The sequence below is a fragment of the Suricata suricatta genome, chromosome 3 (assembly GCF_006229205.1).
Source record: "Suricata suricatta isolate VVHF042 chromosome 3, meerkat_22Aug2017_6uvM2_HiC, whole genome shotgun sequence".
NCBI lineage: Eukaryota > Metazoa > Chordata > Mammalia > Carnivora > Herpestidae > Suricata > Suricata suricatta.
In genome coordinates, this window is record NC_043702.1 from 25,724,113 (window position 1) to 25,748,716 (window position 24,604).

Sequence of the window (24,604 nt, forward strand, 5' to 3'; positions counted from 1 at the left end):
TAAAGAAGTTTATTTAACAACAACACTGCCAAAAGAGTATAGAATTAAAAGAGGCTTTTGTACCCCCCCTCTCAAATTTTACTGGCAGGAAGCAAGCTGAGAAAACTACTCAGCTATAAACACATCTATCTTTCTTTAAAAAAGGAAAAGTAACTTAGCCCAGAGGGTGGAGCTAAGAGCCATGGGCAAGAATCAGACTGAGATCTAATCAAGAAGCTTCCAATACTTGTCTAGCTTGATTTCAGAACTGTTATGGACCAGGGCCTCCTATGTTCTCCCTTTGAATACGCACATGTTCACAGCAGTTATCATGTGCCTATCCCACCATTGTATTTGGGTGTTTTGGATACAGATAACTTGTCTCTTTAGTTCATAGGTGCATAGATTGAAAGGAACCATAATTAAGTAATTGTGCTTACATTGTACACATGAAGTACCTTATTTACACATAGATCTGATTTTGATGATGAGATCTGAACTTTGACTTCATCTTGTAATGGGATAATTTTGGGCAACCTTGGTGAGATGAAGTGTATTTTGAATGTGAAAGAGATGGAAATCACTGGGGACCAGAAGCAAACTATGGTAGTCAGATTCTAAGATCTCTCCAATGATCCTCACCTTGTTATATTCATGCCTTTGTATAGTTTCTTTCTAAAAAAATTTCTGTTGGTCTGTGTGAATATCACAGAAATAGTTGTATGTTACTTCTGAAATTAGTTATAAAAGACCTCTCTCTCTGTCTCTCTCCCCAACTCCACACCATTCATTTTGTGCCAAGTCATCTGCCATATTGTGAGCAGCCTTATGGAAGGGCATCTGAATCTGAGGCATCTGAGCAAAAGCCACCAGAGTGATCTTAGAAGCAAATCCTCCAATTCAATCATGGCTTCAGATGACTGCAGTGCCAGACAACATCTTAACTGTAACCTTATAAGAGACTCTGAGCCAAAAAAGACTGCCGCAAAGTTGGTGGTCTGGATATATAACCTTCAGAAACTGTGAGATAATATATGTTTGTTGTTTTAAGTCACTTAACTTCAGAGTAATTTGTTATGCAGCAACAGATCATTGATATACTGGTTTAACTCCAACTAGATTTCAGGTAAGTCTATTAAGGATGCAGAACCATATAAAAATCACATCTCTGATCTTATATTTAATAATTTCTGTGTTAGTAGAAATAAAGGACAAATTAGAGGGGGGCCATGTAAGAGAAGCCAAAGAAAATATCTTGAAAGGTTAGACCTACCTCGTCACGCAAGAAGAGAAAAGAATGTGGATCATGGAGTTAGTTAGCCTGGGCTCAAATCTAGCTTTTCCAGTTCCTGTGTGTGTCCTTGGAGGAATTATTTAATCTCTTTTTGCTTCAGTTCCTCATCTTTAAAAGAGGAATAAGGTCTTTGCATGGATGTTGGAAAAATTAAACTCCTTCACTTATTCAGTACCCTTCACTGAAGGTCATGTACCAGGTACCAGAGAGAAGAAGGTGTGAAAGAGACTTGGTATTTTCTCGTGTGTGAATTTTACAGTCCAGTGGAGGAGATAACTATTAGACAAATCGTCATACACTATTTATATCATGTTTGCTACTCATGCTATAAGAGAAAACATGGATTTCTGTGAAAGTGTTAAACATCTGCCAAGGCATTTTAGAGAGTAAAGAAATCATATTTAAATTGAGTCTTAAAGGAAGAGGAATTGGTTAAGTGAAGCTAGATGGAAGAGCGATGCAGACAGATGGAATAACATACTCCAAATCTTAGAGCTAAGGGGAAGTTTGAAAGTCTAAAAAAGGGTTGACGTTTAGTCACTGAGGTGTGGGTAGTGGCATAATGTTAGACTAGGGAACTGGACAGCAGCCAAATGATGTGGAGCTTTGAGGGGTACATCAAGGATTTTGAATTTTATCTTGGTAGCAATGGATAGCATTAAGAGAATTCAAGAGTAAAAGTGTCAGGATTTGTTTTTTATTTTTAATCTGTATGTTCTATATTGGATGGTGGTAAAGGTTGAATAACAGCAGATGAATCAACAGGCTAATGAAGTACTCCAGGCACAGAATGATGAGTGGCTTGAATGATGGTGGAGGACTTGGAGATACATGGAAGGAAGAAAATGTAAGTATTTTTATACAAGTTTTTTCTCAGCCTCCCTTAGCTCATAAATTTAATCGCCATTCATGCAATTGCTCAAGCCAAAATCTTCGGACTTATGCTTGATTCCTTTCTTTTTCTCACTCCCCAAATTCAGTTATGTCAGCTTTACCCTGTGAATGAATCCCAATTTCAGCCTTATCTTAGCCTTTCCACCTATACTACTACTCCCTTGACCAAGGCATATGCTCTCTCACCTAATCCATTGCAACAGTCTTCTAACTAGTTTCTGTGTCCACTTTTGCCCCCCAAGTCTATTTTTCCATAAACCATCTGGAATGATCTTTAAAACATGCAGTTTGGTTAATGTCATTTCATTGTTCCAACAATGCCAATGTTCTTTCATCACACCTGGGACAGAATCCAAACTTCCTAACATAGTCTCTTGGCTCCCCTGTGATCAGACCCCTCACAACCTCTCTGACCTTCATCATACCCTCTTGCTCAGTGCCACTGCCTGGTCATACTGGCCTTCTTCCTGTTCCTGAAACATGCTGAGTTTATTACCATTTCAGAACCTTTCGATGTGTTCCTTCTGCCTACATTGCTCTTCTCAGATCTTCCTGAGGCTGTCTCCTTTATATAATTCAGGTCTCAATGAAAACAAGCCCACTTCCCAGTCTTTTATTTTGCTTTTGCTTTGTAGTCTTAAAGTAGTCTACAAATAATTTTACTTAATTACTCTTTTATCGGTCTACCTTTCAGGAAAGTCAGATCTTTAAGGACAAAAACTTTGATACTGATACAACCTATGTCTAACATACACTTAACAGATATGGATTGGAAGAACTAATATTGTTAAAATATCCATATCACTCAAGGAAATCTACTAATTTAATGCAATATCTATTAAAATACCAACACCATTTTTCACAGAACTAGAAAAAATAATCCTAAAATTTATATGGAACAACAAAAGACCCTTAACTAGCAAAGCAATAAAGACCCTTGACTTGCAAAGCAATAATGAAAAAGAACAAAGCTGGGATATCACAATCCCAGATTTCAAGATGTCCTTCAAAGCTAAAGTAAGCAAAGTCATATGGCATTGGCACAAAAACAAGTAATCAGCAGAACAAAATAGCTCAGAAATAAACCCATGTTTACATAATTAGTTAATCTATGATGAAAGAGGCAAGAATAGACAGTTGGGAAAGACAGTCTCTTTAACACATGTTGCTGGGAAAACTGACATCTACATGCAAAGGAATGAAATTGGACCACTTTAGTACACTATACACACAAAAAAAAATCTCAAAATGGATTAGGAACCTAAATGTGAGACCTGAAGCCTAGGAGAAAACATAGGCAGTAATTTCTTGACACTGGCCATCACAACATTTGTGAATAGGTAGTCTCCCAAGGCAATTGAACAAAAGCAAAATTAAACTATTGGGATTACACCCAAGTAAAAGATTTTTGTACAGAGAAGGAAACCATCAACAAAACAAAAAGGCAACCTACTGCATGGAAGAAGATATATACAAATGATATATCCAATAAAGTGTTAATATACAAAATATATAAAAAATGTATATAACTCAACATCCTCTAAAACCTAATTTGATTAAAAGTGGGCAGAGTATCTATATAGTCATTTTTCCAAAGACATACAGATGGCTAATAAATACATGAATAGATTCCCAACATCACTCATCATAAGGGAAATGCAAATTAAAACAACAATGAGAAATCACTTTACATTTGTCTGAATGGTTAAAATGAAAAAGACAAGAAATAAGTGTTGGCAAGGATGTAGGGGAAAAAAGAACATTTGTATTCTGTTGATGAGAATACAGATTGGTACAGCCATTGAGGGAAACAGTATGAAGTCTCAAAAAATTAAAAATAGAATTACAGTGATCCAGTAATTCCATATCAAGTATTTAACTCAAAAAAATTAAAATACTAATTTGAAAAGATATGTGCACCCTATGTTTATTGCAGCATTATTTACAATAGTCAAGATATGGAAGCCGCCCAAGTGTCCCTCCATAGACGGATAAATGGATAAAGAAGATGTGGCCTATATATACAATAGAATATTAGCTAGGAAGAATAACGCAATCTTGCCATTGGCAAAAACATGGATGGATTTAGAAGGTATAATGCTAAGTGAAATAAGTCAGAGAAAGACAAATACCTTGTAAGATTTCACACATATTTGGAATTTAAGAAACAAAACAAATGAACAAAGGGAAAAAAGACCAAAAAACCTAAACTCTTAAATACAGATAACTAGTAGTTGCCAGAAGGGAGGTGAAGGGGTGGGGGGAATGGATAAAATAGCTTAAGGGGTTTAAGAGTACATTTATCTTGAATGTTGAGAAATATATAGAATGTTGAATCATTATATTGTATACTTAAAATGAATATAACACTGTATATTAATTACACTTTAATAAAAAACTTTTAAGGCAAAATTAAATGCATAAATAAAAATTTAGATAATATAAATGTAAGGACACTAGTTTTGTCTGTAACCAAAGTAACTACCTTTTCCCTAAATCTGATTTAATTATGCCATTGACAACTTTGTTATTGTGTTATTGTTGTTATGAAATAAAGTCATTATATTCATATAACTTCATGCTTTCAACAATTCTAAGAAATCTTTAAAAAATGCTATACCCATGTAGCCTGATACTGGTGCCAGAAGGAAGTAGATCATTTAAAAATTACCAAATGAAAAGGTAAGATAAAACTGAAAGGAAATGTCTGTGCATATATCCACGGATAAAAGGACTTACATCCAGAATATATTTAAAAACTCCTACAAGTCAATCATAATGAGATGAACAACCCAGTTAACACATAGGCAAGAAGTATGAATAGACATTTCACCACAGAAGGTATTCACATAGCTAATAAGCACCTGAAAATGTACTTCACATCATTAGTCATTAGGGAAAATATGAACTAAAACCACAATCAGATCTCACTTTACACCCACTAGGATGACTATAGTAAAAGAGACAACAACAGTGTTGCCAAGGATACAGAGAGACAATGAGCCCTCGTGCATTTCTGATGAGAATGTAAAATGGTGCAGCCATTTTGGAAAATAGTTTGGTGGTTTCTTTAAAAATTAAATGTAAATTTGCCATACAACCCAGCCATTTTATTCCTAGGGTATCTACTGAGAATACCAGAACTGAAAACATATGTCTGCCCAAAAACTTGTATACGACTGTTCATAACAGCATTATTCATAATAGACAAAAAGTCAGAACAACCCAAATATTCAACTACCAATAAATAACAAAAATTTGATAAGCCCATACAATAGAATACTATTTAGCAATAAAAAGGAGGGAACTACTTGTATATGTTGTAATGTAGATAAACCTCTAAAGTAGTATGCCAAGTGAGAGATGCCAGGTGTAGAAGATCACATATAGTATAACTCCCTGTATTTGAAAATTCTATTAAATTCAGCTATATAGACAGAAGATATATTAGGTGGTTATCTGGAGCAGGGCAATCATCTGGGAGAAACTGAAATGGGTACAAGGGATATTTTTGGGTGATAGAAATGTTATGAAATTGGATTGTGGTATAGCTGCATAGTTCTATAAATCTGCTAAGAGTAATTAAATTGTACACTTTAAATAAATGAATTTTATGGCATGTAAATTATACATCAAGTTCTAATGTAGAGACACACAAACAGTTTCAAGGACTCCTGGCAGTTAAGTGTGGTTTCTAGTTGGGTTCAAAGCAAGCCTCATAAATTCAGTCTTTCACCATTTCAGTGGGGAACAGGAAGAAGTGACTTAATGTTTGTCTCCAGGGAAGGCATTTTTAAGCAAATTTATTATATACACAAGCTAAGGAGGATACTGTTGTAGTGTTTACAAAGAACAGTCTTTTCAATTCCCTGTGCACACTTTAAAAGCATCCCTTTTAATACAAGGATCTGATAAGTATTTTTACACATTAAATTAGTGGACCTTGTCACATCTCTGCAGCATATTTGATAGCGTAATTTAAGTTTCTGCATTTAAATACTTAAAATACCATGTAAATCAGACATCTCATTATCAGATGTCTCCCCACTTCCACCCGTTTGTTTAAATGAGAGTCTTTCATAGCACATTTCTAGGATAATTAATCTAATTATACCATGACCAAGAATGCACTGATACATTCTAAGGGACAGAGACCACACAAGTAGGTAAAAAGGCATTTTTAACTTTTGGTGACGAGGGAAATATTTTTGTCCCTAACATTGCAATCATGTACCTGGAATGTGATGGGCCTCTTTCCTGGGAAGCTTGGGAGGACAGACTTCCATCAAAGGAGTTTCCACGGTGGCAGCCTGGCATGGTGGCCTTGGGTGAGATGGGATCTGACTGGAATGTTTCACAGACCACCTGGAGTCCCTTCGGGAGGTGGAGATAGCAGATTAGTTTTTCTTTTTCTAGGCATATCCTCTAAAATTTGCTATCATATTACATACACTGTTTTCTAAAATTGAAAATTTTTCTTTGTAATACAGCTAACTACAATGTCGTAGACCACGGGATTTTGCCTTCATTTAAGAGGGAATGGAAACAGACTTCTAGAGAGCAATGTACAACATTTTAAGCATCCATGCAAGGACTTTGATATACTTTATTTCTTTTTGCCCTTGATTCTTTTCTTTTTCACCTTTATATCCAGTGGCTGTCCGAGAAGAGTTATAAACCAACAACTCATCAAAGATAAGCCAATAACTGACAATCAAAAAGAATGAAATCTTGTCATTTGCAAGTACATGGATGAAACCAGAGGGTATTATGCTAAGTGAAATCAGTCAGTCAGAGAAAAACAGATATCATATGACTTCACCCATATGAGGACTTTGAGACACAGAACAGATGAACATAAGGGAAGGGAAGCAAAAATAATATAAAAACAGGGAGGGGGACAGAACAAACAGAGGGTTATTGGAGGGGTTGTGGGGGGGGTGGGCTAAATGGGTAACGGGCATTAAGGAATCTACTCCTGAAATCATTGTTGCACTATATGCTAATTAACTTGGATGTAAATTTAAAAAATTAAAAGAAATTAAAAATGTAAATAAAACCACAAAAAAAGAATAACTAGGAACTGAGAAAAATAAAAAGATATGCCAATACTGAGATGAACTGAATAGAGGCCTGCAGCTGGGAACGAGCACCGGATAGTAAGAGCTGATCAAACTGAAGCCAGAATGTGAGAACTGAAGCACAAGATTCCGGTTTTTCGTCACTCAAGGGAAGATGTGATACATTTTCCAACTGGATACAATGACCTTTATTCTGATTTGTTGTGTACAAGTTCAGCCATTTTCTTACAGAGTAGCCTATTTAAATTATATTTAGCTAATAAATGTAACTCTGCTCAGGAAATATGACATATCTTTCCATAGGTATTACAGATGAAATTTTTCACTTAAGTGTCAAGACCCTCAGTTTATCATAGTATTTTAGTCCTTATACTCTCCATCTTCATATGTAAAATAAGAAAGCATTGTCCAGCCACGATGCATAGAGAGACCAACACAGCTAAAAATTTCATAAAATAAGTCCTCTGAACTAGATCAAGAAATCTCTTAGCATGAGCATGCTCTGCATGCCTCATGTTAGGGAATTTGGGAGATAAAAAGTATTGAATGAACCTGAACCTTGAAATCAAGAACTAATTGTTAAGTTTTAAAACAAATGAATATAGATTAGAGTAGCATGTCCAACAGAAATATGATACAAGCCACAAACATTAGACACAAACCTAATTTTAGAAATAGTAAAAAAAAAAGTAATAGGTAAAATTAATTTTAATATTATATTCTGTGTAACCCCAAATTATCACTTCACCATGTAATCAATATAAAATTATCATCAAGATATTTACATTTTTTCCCCTACTTAGTTGTCAAAATTCAGCATACATCTCAATTCAGACTGGCCTTTTTTTGTTTTTGTTTTTAATTTTTATTTATTTCTGAGAGAGAGAGAGCACATGCAAGGAAGGGAGGGACAGAGAGAGAGAGAGGGAGACACAGAATCCAAAGCGGGCTCCAGGCTCTGAGCTGTCAGCACAGAGCCCAATGCGGGGCTCAAACCCACTAACTATGAGATCATGACCTGAGATGAAGTCTGACGCTTAACCGAGTGAGCCACCCAGGTGCCCCCAAACTAGCCTTATTTCAAGTGGTGGTAGCTACATGGGCCTAGTGGCTACCATATTGGGCAGTGGGATTTAGAGTAATTAGACAGGAGTTCATGGGGGAGTTGAAAGCTTAATTGGTCCTTAAAAGAAACCTAAAACATAGACAGGCAATGAGGAGGAAAGAGAGCATTCCACTTAGAGGAAACAGTGGGCAAATACCCAGAGGCTAAAGCAGCATGCTCTGTATATTGGAAGCAGTGCTTAACTAAATGAAGGGTACACAAGGTCACTTAAGAAAAATGCAGCCAGGTGGTAGAAGGCATAGAGAGGCAGGGAGAGGAGTTTGGTCTTGAGGTGATGAAAAAAAATTCACTATAGGTTTCTAGGGAGCAAGGGATATAAAGAAAGAATGGCACCTTGCATATAATAAGCCTCTGTGGAATGATGAATTAATAAATAAATGATGCATTAGGAAGATTAGTCAGGCATTATTAAGTGGTATTTATGTGAAGCAGGAGAGGCTAAAGGTAGAAAAATCCAATTAGTTGGTTCCAGCTGCAATCTAGTCATGAGGACCTGGATTTAGAGGGCAGTGGCAGGCATGAAGAATAAAGAGCACATCTGAGCCACATAACGAGATAAAACGATGTGACTCAGCAAGAAATCAAACTGAGAGGAGTGAGGAGAATGAACAGATGTATTCTGTTGTGTCTAAGATGTCAGCAGTTATAAGATACACCATTATTTTATGTTCAGTTAAGGAAAAAAACACTCTGTTAATTAAATTAGGACACTTACCAGTGAGGACTTTTTCTAACATATTTATTAAAAGCAGTATCTTGGGCTTAATTTAGGTGTAGCTTTCAATTATATATCCATTCTGTGTATATGTAAAAAGGAAGATATTAAATGAAATAAATTGGTGTAAGTGTTCTTGAAATTTCTAAATTTCACCTCAAGGGGGAGAGGGGGAAAATGGGTGATGGGCATGGAGGAGGGCAATTGTTGGGACAAGCACTGGGTATTGTATGTAGGCGATGAATCACAGAAATCTACCCCCAAAACCAAGAGCGCACTGTATACACTATATGTTAGCCAACTCGACAATAAATTATATTTAAATATTTTTAAACTTAAAAATTAAAATAATTTCAACTCAGAGTTGTTGATATATGTTTTCCTATAGAATAACTTCCTCTGTGTCAAAAACGTTATTTCTTCAAAGTGCTATTTCTTAGAAGAGTGCTCCTACTATTCCCTCTGACGTATTCTTCTAAGCCACTAATCCCAATTCGACAAATTTAAATGCCAGAAATGACAAATTCAGGCTGTACAAGAATGACAACCATATTAGTACTGTTACCAGGCAAGGAGATTTTAAGAAGTCAACAATCATCAAACACACCTGATTTCAAGTATATTAAAAGTAAAAAAAATATATATAGATAGATCGATCGATCAATCTTAGGATAAAATACAGCATATAAATCACGGTGTATATTTAGCAATAGTTCATTAAGCATTAGATATAATAGGACTCCAAAATGTCCAGTTTTGAGGCTAAAAAGGATGGTGACCCTGCTGACAGGAATGCATCAGTTAGAAAGAGGACCCAGTGTTCACAGAAAGCAGCAAATTGTATCTTGCACACGTTGGACTGCAAATGAAGGCAGGTCATCTAAAAACACACTACGCTAACGGCAGTAAACGTAGCTGTGTGGTTTCCCACCACTCTGGCCTCATTTCTTTCTTTTCCAAACCAAAGAGCACATGAAAATTTTTTACAGAATTATAGTGTTTTTTTATTACATGTGTTCTGTTTTATGTGGATTAGTCTTGAGTTTTCATTAAACTTTATATTCCTTAAAAGATAGGACTATACCTTATGCCTCCTTTCTACTTTCTTCCTTCTCCCCACCTGCTGCCACATTATCTTACCTACATTAGGATCGTCTAAAAAAATATAATTGAGAACAAAACGATACGTTATGTTGGGTGAACAATGCTAACTAACATTGAGCACCGCTGATTACACACCAGCCGCGGAGATAGAGCACCGCTGATTACACACCAGCCGCGGAGATAGAGCACCGCTGATTACACACCAGCCGCGGAGATAGAGCACCGCTGATTACACACCAGCCGCGGAGATAGAGCACCGCTGATTACACACCAGCCGCGGAGATAAAGCACCGCTGATCACACTGGCCACAAAGATGGAGTACCTGTCATACATGGTGTTGTCTCAGCCCTCCCACACTGGGAAAGTGTATTAAATTATTTGGCATACTTGACAGATAGTAAACCTGAGACTTCTTAAAGTTTTATATCCAAGACTAGAGGATTGAATTGAAGCCAAGTAGTATCATTCTAGAACTCATGTCTTATCTTTCACACTACACCACATCCAGGGTATGACCACCTCCTTTCTTCCCAGAATCACAATAAACTCACCTCCTGATGGCTTGTGTCTTGATTTGGGGATTCACAGGTTTGACTTTGACTGTTGATAGGAGAGCTTCTCTTAGCTGCAAAGATGGAAGAAACATCATCACAAATTTTATAAGATTACAATAAGTTCGTTTTATTTCATAGTTTCTTAAAAATCATGTTTACATATCATTATCACCTTGAAAGAAGATATTTAATAGTATATGCTGTAAGAGAAATCAAATAACCAACTAAAAAATCTTCACATTGCTAGGTTATCATATCAATGTATATTTCTTCATCTATTCACTCTGACTCGATAGGCTATTGGTTCTAAAAAGTTGGCAATACTAAAAATAACAGTGGTTAACATCTATATGGTACCAAATATCTGCCACAATATTTTAAGTCACTTTACAGGGGTGGCTGGGTGGATCAGTCAGTTAAGCATCGACTCTTGATTTCGGCTCAGGTCATAACCTCACAGTCTGTGAGTTCGAGCCCTGCTCTGGGCTCTGTGCTGATGGTGCAGAGTTTGTTTGGGATTCTCTCTCTTCCTCTCTCCTTGCCCCTCCTTGTTCTTTCTCTCTTTTATTTTGTAAAATAAATAAATCAATAAATAAAGAATTTCACATGTACAGCACTCCTTTCTTATCTTCAGGGGATCTGTTCCAAGTAGATGCCTAAAACTACAGATACTACTGAACCCTATATACATTGTTTTTTCCTATACATGCATACCTATGATAAAGTTTAATTTATAAATTACACAGAGTAAGAGATTAACAGCAATCACTAACAATAAAATAGAACAATTCCAGCAATATACTGTCATAAAAGTTATGCAAATGTAGTCTTTTCTCTTTTAAAATACTTAACTGTACCATATTCACCCTTCTTGTGATGATGTAAGATGACAAAACGCCTACATGAGGAGAGGAAGCCACTCTAACATAGTGTTAGGCTAGTACTGACCTTCTGACGATTTGTCAAGAAGAACAATTCATCTATGTCTAGACCATGGGGAATTGAAACTACAGAAAGTGAAACCACAGAAAAAGGGGGACTACTGTCTCAACTCATTTAACCCTTAAAATAATCCAATAATAACATATGGTATATTATGAGACCCATTTTACAGATAAAGACACTAAGGCACAAGGAGTTTAACTTGCCAAGATCATCTGACCCTTATATAAAGTTCCTAGCCTGGGCTACCTGGCTCCAGGTTCTGTGCTTTTATGACCATGTTAAGCTTCCCTTATGCAAAAGTCAAATCAGTTGCATCTTTTCCTGAGGTTTGGGAACAGTGGGAAGTGAAGATGGTTATGCTCTATCGGAACTGTGAATAAAACAGATGCCGAGAGTGATTTACCAAGGTCACAAAACAAGAGACCTAGGGAGTGTCACCCACTCACCCGCCATTGCTTTTTCTTCTGGCCATGTGTCTGAACTGGGTTTAGGTTCCCCTCAGATGCTGGGCACCACTTCACATCTACAGCCATCAGGCAGAAGGGAATGGAACCCACTCTGAATATCATCCAGAAGCAAAGGGATGTTGAAGTGAATAACCCCACTGATTCATGAGGGACACTTTCTTAATAGTTTTTAATACATTTATTAAATGATAGTTTATGTATTAATGAGAGAGAGAGAGACCTAAACATGAAGTGACCTCTTATTCATTAGGAAAGTGATAGGGCTTATAAATATGAAAAAAATCTTTAATCAGCATAATGATATGGTTTTTTTCAGGAATAGTTTTGTTTTACTGTGGTATATCTGTTCTTTTGTCTTATTTCTATTGTGTGAGTTTTTTAATATTGTACATCTGTCTTCACTCTCAGACTGTTTTAATTCTATGAAATTACCCTCATTCTATCCATGGAATCTGAAGTGATCACTTCTGGCTATGACATCTTATTTAGTTCCTTGCTATTTGAAACTATGACAGACTGTTACTCTTGAATTTATAATTTATTTTACTAGTTAATGTATTGTTCACATTTTAATTCTGGAATTAGCCTGCTACTATATGAAAAATTTCATCGCTTGTTGGAATTACTATAGTAAGTATGATTTGTCACTATAATCATCTTATCATCTTTTGTTTAGAAAATCCTTTAACATACTACAATCCTTTAACTTAACCACTGCAAAGGTATGTAATGTTATGGGGAAAAGTATGTAAAAATTTGTTTAGGGCTTCCTTCTTACAAAGCTCTTTTACATGCATAATCTTCCATTATCTGCAGAAAAACCTTTTGAAGTAAGCAAATGATAAATATATCATGCCTCTATAGATTTACCACAAAATTTATCTCTTTCTAAATATTATTACTGATGTTAAAAATTTGGCTGGAAATAGAAGGATGGAATTTATAAAGAACTCACTATAACATGAGTATGTTATGTGGATTCTTATTTACTCCACACTATGAGGCCATATAAGGTGGTAGGATTATTTCCACTTTAAAGAGCTACAAACACTCAAAGAGGTCAGGTTACATACAGAGTAAGAGATACATCTGGAGTGAAGCCTGAGCTTTCCAGGCACTTCTCAAGCTCTTCCTACAACTCACCAATACGATTACTTCATTAGATAATTCCTGGAGTGAAATGCTTTAAGATGGTTAAGGAGGTGTTACTCTGTCAACTATAATGATTGTGAAGAAATAAGAATAATAATATCTATTTTAAAAATTTTTAATGTTTATTTTTGAGAGATAGAGAGAGCCCAAGCAGAAGAGGAGCAGAGAGAGAGAGGGAGACACAGAATCTGCAACAGGCTCCAGGCTCTGAGAGCCTGACATGGGGCTCAAACTCATGAACCATGAGATCATGACCTGAGCCAAAGTTGGATGCTCAACCGACTGAGCCACCCAGGTGCCCCAATAATATCTCATTACTTACTATGTGCCTGGCATTCTAAGGGATTTTTTATATAATTAATTCCCTTATTCTTCATAAGAACGCTGTAAGTACTAGCAATATTATATTTTAACTCTTGTTTTACACATGAGGAAACTGAAGCATAGGAAATTTATTTATTTTTAAATATTTTTCATTAATTTTTGAGAGACAGAGAGAGACAGTGCAAGTAGGGGAGGATCAGAGAGAGGGAGATACAGAATCCGAAGCAGGCTTCAGGCTCTGAGCTAGCTGTCAGCACAGAGCCTGATGTGGGGCTCAAACCCACCAACCGTGAGATCATGACCTGAGCCGAAGCCGGATGCTCAACCAACTGAGCCACCCAGGCACCCCTCAAGCACAGGAAATTTAAATGACTTATCCAAAGTCACACAACTCAATAGCATGTGCCCCTGGTTTAGAGTTTCTCATCATATGGAAATGAACCCTATGCAAGGAGCAGTTACATTGTAACTCCCTAGAGAAATTCTTCCTCTTGGTTGTTTCCTTCCTTCCTTCCTTCCTTCCTTCCTTCCTTCCTTCCTTCCTTCCTTCCTTTCTTCCTTCCTTCCTCCCTCCCTCCCTCCCTCCCTCCCTTCCTTCCTTCCTCTCTTAAAATTTAAATCCAAGTTAGTTAACATATAGTGTAATAATAATTTCAGGAATAGAATTTAGTGACTTACATATAACACCCAATGCTCATGCCAAAAAGTGTCCCCCTTAATACCTTTCATCCTTTTACCCTGTTTCCACACCCAACACCCCACCAGCAACCCTCAGTTTGTTCTTTATATTTAAGAGTCTCTTATAGTTTATCTCCTTCTTTGTTTTTATATTATTTTTGTTATCTGTTTTCCTTCCCTTATGTTCATCTGTTTTGTATCTTAAATTCCACATGAGTGAAATCATATATTTATCTTTCTCTGACTGACTTACTTCTCTTAGCATAATACACTCTAGTTCCATCCACATTGTTGCACATGGCAAGATTTCATTCTTTTTGATCACCGAGTAATATTCCATGGTGTGTGTGTATGTGTATATATATATGCACACACACACACACATACCATATATTCTTTATCCATTCATCAATTGATGGACATTTGGGCTCTTTTCATTTTGTTTTGTTTTCTTTTATGTTTGTTTGTTTGTTTTTAGAGAGAGGGAGAGAGGCAGGGAGGAGCAGAGAGAGAGTTAAAGAGAGAATCCCAAGCAGGCCCCATGCTGTCAGCACAGAGCTTGACACAGGGCTCAAACTCATGAACAGTGAGGTCATTACCTCAGTTGAAATCTAGAATCAGTTGCTTAACTGACTGACCTACCCAGGTACCTCATTCCCCTTGGTTTCTTAAGGGCAAATCATTTCATCACCCTTACTCCTGCATATGAGGGGGTCTGCTAAGATAGTCCCACTGGGCATCCAAGTTACGAACCTGTAATGATGTTCCTGATGGGCTTCACCAGTGCTGTGAAGCCAGAGACTTCCGGCTGTCTGTGCTCCCACATGGGCTGCCATATAACAAGCCCGCTGGCCAGTCGGAACGTAAGGTCTGATTCCTGGGGGAAGAAAAGATCTATCTCCAATAACTGGCTTGTAAGACCTGGTTGAAGGGACCAGCCATTGCAATGATTAATATCATTCACAAGAGTATTGTCAAAGTAAGTTGGGTTTATCTTCTAGACCTTCTTTCATCACTCAGATGAAACAAATAGCCCTAAGTTATCATCACAAGTATTATGGAAATCACTGTGGTCTGCATTTCGCAAAATTAAGAATGAAAATGAAGCTTGGGCCAAAGCGTGAAACACAAATTACTGTTTTGTGTTAGCAGTGATCAAGGCCTGTTTATTTCAAGGGTGTTGGCAGTTCTCTAGTGGTTATCATTGTTATTCCTCTTAATTATTTGTCCTTCTTTCTCCCTCTTAAGTCAATATTCTCAGATATTGGATATTTTGACTTGTTATTCTCCAATCCAACTCTTATTTTCACATTTCCTAGAATCAGGAACATATATTTAGACCCTTCTAGTATATTGTTTTGTAATGTTGCTTTCTCAACAATCTTTAATTCCTTGAGGGCAAGGGTCTATCAGATATCCTCCCCTTCAACAGCACCTGGCATCACCACTGTGCATACATCAGATTGGGTGCACCATAGGAGCTCAGTAAGTACTTGCTGAGTTGCACTGACCTTACAATTCATACTCATTCAGTTTATCTACAATTTAAGGTCTCTTCCAGGGAGCACATTTTTGGCTTCATCATTACATCATTTTGAGAAGCTGAAACATTTAAAATACAATCTCATATTGTGTAAGTACAAATATATGACATTCTGAGATTATATTTTAAATACTTCAGCCGCTGACTGGAATTAAAATAAGAACTTAAAAAAAATTAACAAGCCAGTCTCTCAAAAAAAACATAGAGATGGAAGCAGAGAATGTTATCATAGATTAACGAACACAATCAAGACCGAGGAGTTCACATAGGGCAGTGATTTGCAATTCTAGCTTCCATATCATAATCACCTAGGCAGCTTTAGAAGCCCAGCTGTCACTTACTCCCTTGCCCAGACCTATAAAATTAGAATCACTCAGTTCTCTGCTGACTTTCATGTGTAGCCATGGTTGAAGACCACTGATCTAGAAGGCTAAGTAAGATGTAGGAAGAAATTGGAAAAAAAAAAAAGAAAGAAAGAAAGAAAAGAAAAGTGATCCTGCAAATGGTGAGTGACCCAACATGGCTCAGAGTCAAAGGAAACTTCAGCTAGAAGGGCTGATAGAATCCACACATTGACAAAGAGAGGCCTCTTCTGTAAACTATAGACTAGGATCCTGGCACTACCACAGTGCCCAGGATGGGAAAACATCTAAGACTCCTTGTGGAGGTGTTAGGAAAGTACATAAAGTACTTGGTCAAATTCAGTCAATATTCAAATATAAATATTTGTAGACCACCCACTTCACATCTACTACTATTCTAGGTTCTGGGCTAATAGTGAACAAAGCATACAAAAATCCCTGCTCTCCGGTACAAAAGAGAAGAAAAGCAGACAAAGGGATGTCAGGCAAGGTGTTGATATTTTAGACAGCATGGCTAGGGAAACCCTTACTGTAAAAGTGGCTTTGAGTAAAAGGACCTAAATGGAAAGAAGAAGCTGCCAAGTAGATAGTTTCAGAAAAAGCATTCCATGAGAAGGAATCAGCAAGTAAAAAGGTCCTAAATATGCCTTGTGGGTCGAGAAACAGCCCGGAGACTGTGTCTGGAGTCAGGTAGATGGCAAAAGAATAGAAGGAAAAAAATAAGGTAAAAGAAGTTATTGAGTTCCAAATAATACAGGGCCTGATAGGTCAGAGTAAGAGCTTCAGCAGTTACTGAGTAAGATAGGAGCCACTGGAGGACTCTCAGTAGTGGTGTGACTTTACTGGATATATGTTTGATTGGCTTACTGAGGCTATTCAGAATAGTTTGAGAAAGGCAAGTGTGGAAAGACAGTCTGTTTAGGAAGTCATTATTATCATCTAGGTGGAAGATGATTAGAGGAGGATGTTAGTAGAGGGCAAAATGAGAAGTGGTAGTAGATTCTGGATACATTTTGAAGATATAGTCTACAGAACTGACTGGAAGTGGAGGGTGAGAGAAAGAGGTGTCAAAGATTTTTGGCTTTGATGAAGACAGGCAAGATGAAGAAGGAGCAGGTTGGGGGATATTAGGAGCCTAATTTCAGACATTTTAAGTTTGAGATGCCTGTTACACATTCAACTAGAGATACTGAGTAAGCAGCTTGACAGGCAGGTCTGAAGTTACAGAAACCTAGTATTGTGATGTTAGATCCAGCAAGCAGGGGATTAACACTTAGCAAAGCTTATCAGAGCTGTCTCCAGAAATTCAGTAAGCCAAATCTCAATTGACCTGGTTTTGATCATTTTATAGCTTCGGAACTCCATCCTTTTCCATGTTCCTCATAAGTAAACTTGGCACAAATAAAACTCTAGTGGACACTACATCAGAAGGTAAGCTCTCTTATACTGAAACCCTGGCCTTTAACATTGGCTCAGTTGATCCACTCACTGACAGTGACTGTCATTATTTTATTTGATATATTTCCAACTAGCTTATATGTTTATGGAGACAAACTGAGATCTCCTTCTGTGCATTTCTCCTTGAGCATCAATACATACTTGTTGATTAATGGAGTTTACATTCCAAAACAATATCAATTAAATCTATCATTCTTCAGACTTGAACGCTTGCAAAATGTATGGCCTCCTCTTATGTTGCCATGTTCCTTTGTGAGTCCTTTTAAATCGGCTGAATGCATAAACTCTGGGACTCTATTTTTTATTTTTATAGTCCCCATTAGTGGGTCATCTAATACTACGTATGCACATATGGCCAGTAAGTTGATAGATGGAAAAGACAGTATCATTCAAACAGCTGTGGGGCAGGTAGTCTAGTAAGGTCCTTCGAAAAACCAGAAGACATAGACACTGGCAGAGCCAATATTCCCACATTTCAGATGTATTTCTTGCTTTCACCAAAAGCCTATTTCCATGATGTTATGAAACTATTCTAAATGTGCTTACTAGTAGTTTAGAGAAATCAAATTTAAAAATTATTTATTTTAAATTTCATTTTAAAGTTGTTTACTTCACACATACAGATTTTATAAAAACCTCCTTGAGGGCTTGGATTTTGTTTTATTCACTGCTGAATAAAGCACTCTGAAGAGTGCCTTTCATAGAGTAGGCACTCAACAAATATTTATTGGAGGGATAAGTGAATATGATCAAATCATGACATCCCATTTAAACTCCTTAGTTGTAATAAATAGCCTTTTTCACTAACAAAATTAAATTTAGTTGAAAATAACATATTTGACAGATTTTTTAGATTATTGGTTTCATGAATTCATGCCTCATATTTGAGGCAGTTATAAATTAAAATCATAGAATCAATGTACAGAAGTCTGTTGCATTTCTATATACTGGTAATGAAGCAGCAGAAAGATAAGTTAAGAAAACAATCTCATTTATAAGTATACCCAAATAATAATGTATCTAGGAATAAACGTAACCAAAGAGGTGAAAAACCTGTACTCTGAAAACTATAAAATACTGATGAAAGAAATTGAAGATGATATTTAAAAAATGGAAATACATTCCATGCTTACAGATTGGAAGAACAAATATCATTAAAATGTTTATATTACCCAAAGCCATCTATGCATTTAATGCAATCTTTACAAAATACCAACAGCATTTTTCACAGAACTGAAAATGGTCCTTCAGTGACGAAGTTGGTCCTAAAATATGTATGGGGCCACAGAAAACACTGAAGAGCCAAAGCAATCTTGATAAAAAAAAAATTGGAGGCATCACAATTCCAGACTTCAAGTATACTACAAAGCTATTATAATCAAAACAGTATGATACTGGTGCAAAAACAGACATATAGATCAATGGAACACTATAGAAAACCCAGAAATGAATCCACAATTACATGGTCAATTAATCTTTGATAAAGGAGGAAAGACTATGCAATGGGAATAAGAGAGTCTCTTCAACAAATGGTGTTGGGAAAAGTGGACAGCAACATGCAAAAAATGAAACTGGACCACTTTCTTACATTATACACAAAAATAGACTCAAAATGGATGAAGGATCTCAAACAATAAAAGTCCTAGAAGAGAGCACAGGCAGCAATGTCTCTGATGTCAGTCATAGCAACATTTTTCTAGGCAAGGGAAATAAAAGCAAAAACAAACTATTGGGATTACATCGAAACAAGAAGCTTCTACACAGTGAAGGAAAAACCAACAACACTCAAAGGCAACCTCCTGAATGGGAGAGGATATTTGCAAATGATATATCTAATAAAGGGTTAGTAACCAAAATATATAAATAATTTATTAAATCAACACCCATAACATAAGCAATCTAATGAAAAAGTAGGCAGAAGACATAAAGAAACATTTCTCCAAAGACATCCAGATGGTCAACAGATACACGAAATAAAGCTCAACATCACTCATCACCAGGGAAATGCAAATCAAAACTACAATACAGTATCACTTCACACTTACCAGAATGGTTAAAATAAAAAAACACAAGAAAGTGTTGGAGAGGATAAGAATGAAAAGGAACCTTTTTACACTATTGACAAATATGCAAACTGATGCAGCCACTGTGGAAAACAGTATGGGCGCTGCTCAAAAAGTTAAAATAGAATTACCCTGTGATCCAGTAATGACACTACTGGGTATTTACCCCAAAATGCAAAATATTAATTCTAAGGGATATATGCACACTCATATTTTTGCAGCATTATTTACAATGTTTACAATAGCCAGATTATGGAAGCAGCCCAAGTGTCCCTCAATAGATAAAGGGATAAAGAAGATGTGATATGTATACACACACACACACACACACACACACACACACACACACACACACAGTGGAATATTATTAAGCCATAAAAAAGAATAAAATCTTTACATTTGCTATGACATGATGGAGCTAGAGAATATAACAGTGAAATAAGACAAAGACAAATGCCATATGATTTTACTCATATGTGGAATTTAGGAAACGAAACAAATGAGCAAAGGAAAAAAAGAGAGAGAAACCAAGAAACAGACTCTTAACTGTAGAGAACAAACTGATGGTTACCAGAGGGAAGGTGGGTGGGTGGATAGGTGAAATAAGTGATGGGGATTAGGAGTGCATTTGTTGTGATGAGTACTGGGTGATGTATGGAATTGTTGAATCATTATATTGTAAACCTGACACCTACATAACAGTGTGTTACCCATACTAGAATTAAAATAAAAACTTAATTTATTAATGAAAACAATAGAAAAATGTGCATTGAATTAATTATACTGTCTTATAAGAGAATAAATTATTTATATTAGATTTATTTGCTAATTAATGAATTAATACATTCCATAAATATTGTTAGATACCTACAAAACTGAGAGACTATGTTAGCTATTCAGAGTACAGTGATAACTCCCCACCTTCATACCATTGAAAATCTAATGGGAGATATTGACACATAAAGAAATAATGACAATAAACTAAAAATAACAATAAAAATCTGTCTAGACTATTATAAAAGTAAAGGAAGAGAGGGATGGATCTTAAATGAAATTGTGAAGGATCAGTAGGAGTTTTCTAGGCAGAAGAGAAGGGCATGAGAACATTCTAGGGCGCAGAAGTGGCATGAGAATAGGCCTGGAAAAAAGCACGTTATGTTCCTGGGGAGACTCCAAGCAGTTGGACCTCATAGGAGAAATATCCAGGCAGGTCATGGAGGGCCCAGATATCAGAATAAAGAGCTGGAGTTTCACTGGTTGTAGGATAAGAAACTAACAAATTACTTTAGGCATGTTGGCAATTCGGTCAGATCTACATAGATCACTTTAGCGTCGAAGCTGGATTTTCTGAGACAAGTCAGGAGACTGTGAATCCAGTTAGAAAGTGACCTCAACTGGATTTCAGCCTCCCAGACTTCCAGCAGCACCATGTCCTGTAAGAGTCTCAACCTACAACACTGTTTGTATAAGTGCTGATTTCCTACTTGAGACAGTAAAGCCAAGAAAAGGACTGACACTCAGGGCAGCAGACAGGGTTGGGGACTACAGCTTTGTAGAAATACCAGTCTGGGTGATGTGTGACTTTCCCCCAGGAACATGCAGGTATCTGGGGGCAGTAATAGAAGAAGTGGATTTTAGGCATGACCTGGGGTTGGAATTTGAAGGGCAAATGCAAAGGAAGGACAGGAAAAAAAGGGGCATTAATGGTGCTGGTAAGGAGCAGTTCACATGGGTGCAGAACAGATTGAAAAGTAGGGACAGACAGGATCTGAAACCAGCAGGCAAATGCAAGACCTGAAGCAGTGATTCTCAATCAGGGGCAATTCCCACCCCCTGCCCACCCACTGGGTACACTTGGCAACGTATGGACTCATTTGTGGCTGTCACAACTCAGAGGGAGGAGGTGCTACTGGCATCTTGTGATGAGGGGCCCGAAATGGCTCCTGATATCCTACACTGCACAGGAGGATGTCTCACAGGAAAAATTATCTGGCACCAAATTCTAACAGTGCCAAGACTGGGAAACCCTGATTCAGGAACTGAGCATTTCCTGAATATGTTTTAAAAAGCAAACACCGGGGCGCCTGGGTGGCTCAGTCGGTTAAGCATCTGGCTTCGGCTCAGGTCAGATCTCACGGTTTGTGGGTTCGAGCCCCATGTCGGGCTCTGTGCTGACAGCTGGCTCAGAGCCTGGAGCCTGTTTCAGATTCTGTATCTCCCTCTCTCTCTGACCCTCCCCTGCTCCAGCTGTCTCTCTCTGTCTCTCAAAAATAAATAAAAAGCATTAAAAAAATTAAAAAATAAATAAATAAATAAATAAACAGCAAACACCTCACTCAGAAAGAAAAGGCCTTATGGAGAAATTTATTGACTCATTAATATTTTTTATTCCCTATAGCATCTGGAACAATATTTCCTTCATGGCAATAGTAAAATGATGAAATAATAATATATAAATATATAAATATATAAATATATAAAGATAATGACAGCTAACGATAACAGTTTATGATTTAATCACTTTGTGGTATTTTATATGCATTGTCTTATTCCCTTATAAATGCTCCAATTACTTCCTTATAAATACTCTAGGCCATAAGTAAAACTTGAGGGTTTTGAGCCAGGAGCTATCTAGAAGTCTCCCATGAAAGAGGATCTGGCTCCCTCTCTACTAATAATACAAAATACTAATAGCAATAAAATGCCAGCACTAAATGCAATTAAACATTTTTTAAGGCCTTGTTATGTGTAATGTGGAGCACTGTTGTACATTTAATCACAAAGCCTCATAGAACTATTCTTATGCCAAATTCATACTTGGGAAAATGGAGACCTAAGGAAGCTAATAGTAGGAAGCCACAAGCCCTGGATTCAAACGTAGGACTGTTTCCCAAACTTGGACTCTCACCCGTATTTTCAGATAAAACTACAGCCATTCCTGTCACTTCTACACTTTCACATTTTTTAGTCCAGAGGATATTTCTCCACAGATAGTCATCTCTATGGGCGATCATTTTTTAAAGAACCCTCCTTTCCTGTCTTCATTTTAAGGATTATGTACCTACATATAATTGCTACTCTTAGCACCTGGATCAGCTTCTGATAGTAACTTGGGCTTACTCAGTGAGTCTTATTAAATATTTATTGGTGTCTCATTTTTGCCAGACACTATTCTAGACACTGGAAATACAGTGTGACCTGAATACGCAGCATCTCTTTGCTCAAGAACTCTGTTCTAGGAGGGTGATGGGCAAGAAACATGAATACAACCACAGAAAATAATTTCAGGTACTTATAAGTACTAAGAGGGGAAAAAAGTATAATCATGTGCTAGTGACACTAAAGTAGCCAGGAAGATTCTTTCTGAAAGGATGACATTGAGTTGTGAGTAAAGTGATAAAATTTTGGGCAGGAAGGGGAGGGTAAATGTTTCAAACAGAAGGAAAACCCAGGGCAGGACTTGAAGACAAGAATGAGTTTGAGGGTGAGCCTCAAGTGAGCTTGGAGGTTCGTGAATGAGACAAAGGCTATTGACAGGGAGGGAGATGAGGCAGAGAAGGTGGGCAGGAGGTCCCATAAGCCAGGGAATGGTCTCAACTGAAGTAATGCTTTTTAGTAAGTCATAAAAGACTTTTTAAAATGGAAAGTCAAAAATTTTAAAGTAGCAATTTAATTGGATTTTACAACATTTAAAGTTTTTAGTACATTTCACGGGCAATGTGGCCAGTACATACAAAGCATTTGGGTAAGTTACAGGTAATTTCCATTTTATTTCTAGTAGCAATTGGACAGAGTCTAGTGAAAGTGAGTTTTGACTAAAACTAAAATGAATGAGACTTACTAGTTCATTCTCCTTATAGTGATTATTAATAGTCTCACAACCATCTACATATACATGCACACACACACACACACACACACACACCTTGAAACATCCATTCATCACAATCCTAATATTCTATTAAAGAACATTTGAGTATATTAATTTCTTCTTAACTCTTAGCTTAGCACTCAGATGGAATGCTGTATTTTATTCATTCACAGAAATAGCAAATAGATTGTGATTTCTCTCCATGTGTTGGAACACATATATTCACCCTGTGTTTGAGATATCCACAATTGTATACAATGGAGGATCCGAGAGTTAAGTAATACCACCAACATCACATAGCTAGAGAGTGGTGGCATAGTGATTTCAAATGATAATCCTTTTTCAGATCCAAGGGGTATTTGTATATAGTTGTATTTTAATACAATTGGTTTCCATGTAATCTTGTGTTTTGTATTTTATGCATTAAGAAATATTTTGAAAAGCAATTCTCAGCTTGTATCACATTGTCCAAAAATCCACAGTATATAAAACATTTAAAACTTAATACAATCTAAGTTTATTTTGGGAGTGTTTGCTGTATAATTGGATTTAATGAAATGTTTAGAGGTGCAGTAGGCATGACTTTGAGTAGGTAATGAAAGAAAATGCAAAATGCTTATTGATTTATGATGTGGTTTCATCTTAGCTTGGGCAAAGCATGCAGTATTTAACACAGTAGCAGAATATTTACTATTGAAGCTTGAAAAGATGTGAGTTCTTTGTGTGCAACCTTTCATTTATGCATGTGAGAGGGTTATCGTTTTTGTAAATATTTTTACATTGTAGTACTTGTTTTGCTTGTTGGGGGTGTTTGCTTATTTAATACATTCTGTCAAGGACAGAAATTACATGAGGGTTCACCCCCCCCTCCAGGGAGTGTGTCTTGGGTTTTTCCCTTATTATTTTCTTTACTTTTTTTTTTCTCTTCTTTTTATGGTGGTGGGGGTGGTTATGTTTAATTGAAGTTGCTTTTACAGCACCAAAGACTTAATC

The 24,604-nt window shown here is 36.8% G+C and overlaps 1 protein-coding gene across 1 annotated transcript in view; it reads right to left on the reverse strand.

Annotated features, from left to right (window-relative positions):
* The window catches only part of UNC80 (unc-80 homolog, NALCN channel complex subunit), a 221,640-nt gene that overhangs the window by 191,232 nt on the left and 5,804 nt on the right, over positions 1-24,604 (reverse strand). The window contains exons 5-7 of the mRNA XM_029933277.1: positions 15,068-15,191; positions 10,746-10,819; positions 6,402-6,541 (exon numbers count right to left, since the gene is read on the reverse strand). Coding sequence (XP_029789137.1) covers positions 6,402-6,541; positions 10,746-10,819; positions 15,068-15,191 — 338 coding nt within the window. The remainder of the gene's footprint in view (positions 1-6,401; positions 6,542-10,745; positions 10,820-15,067; positions 15,192-24,604) is intronic.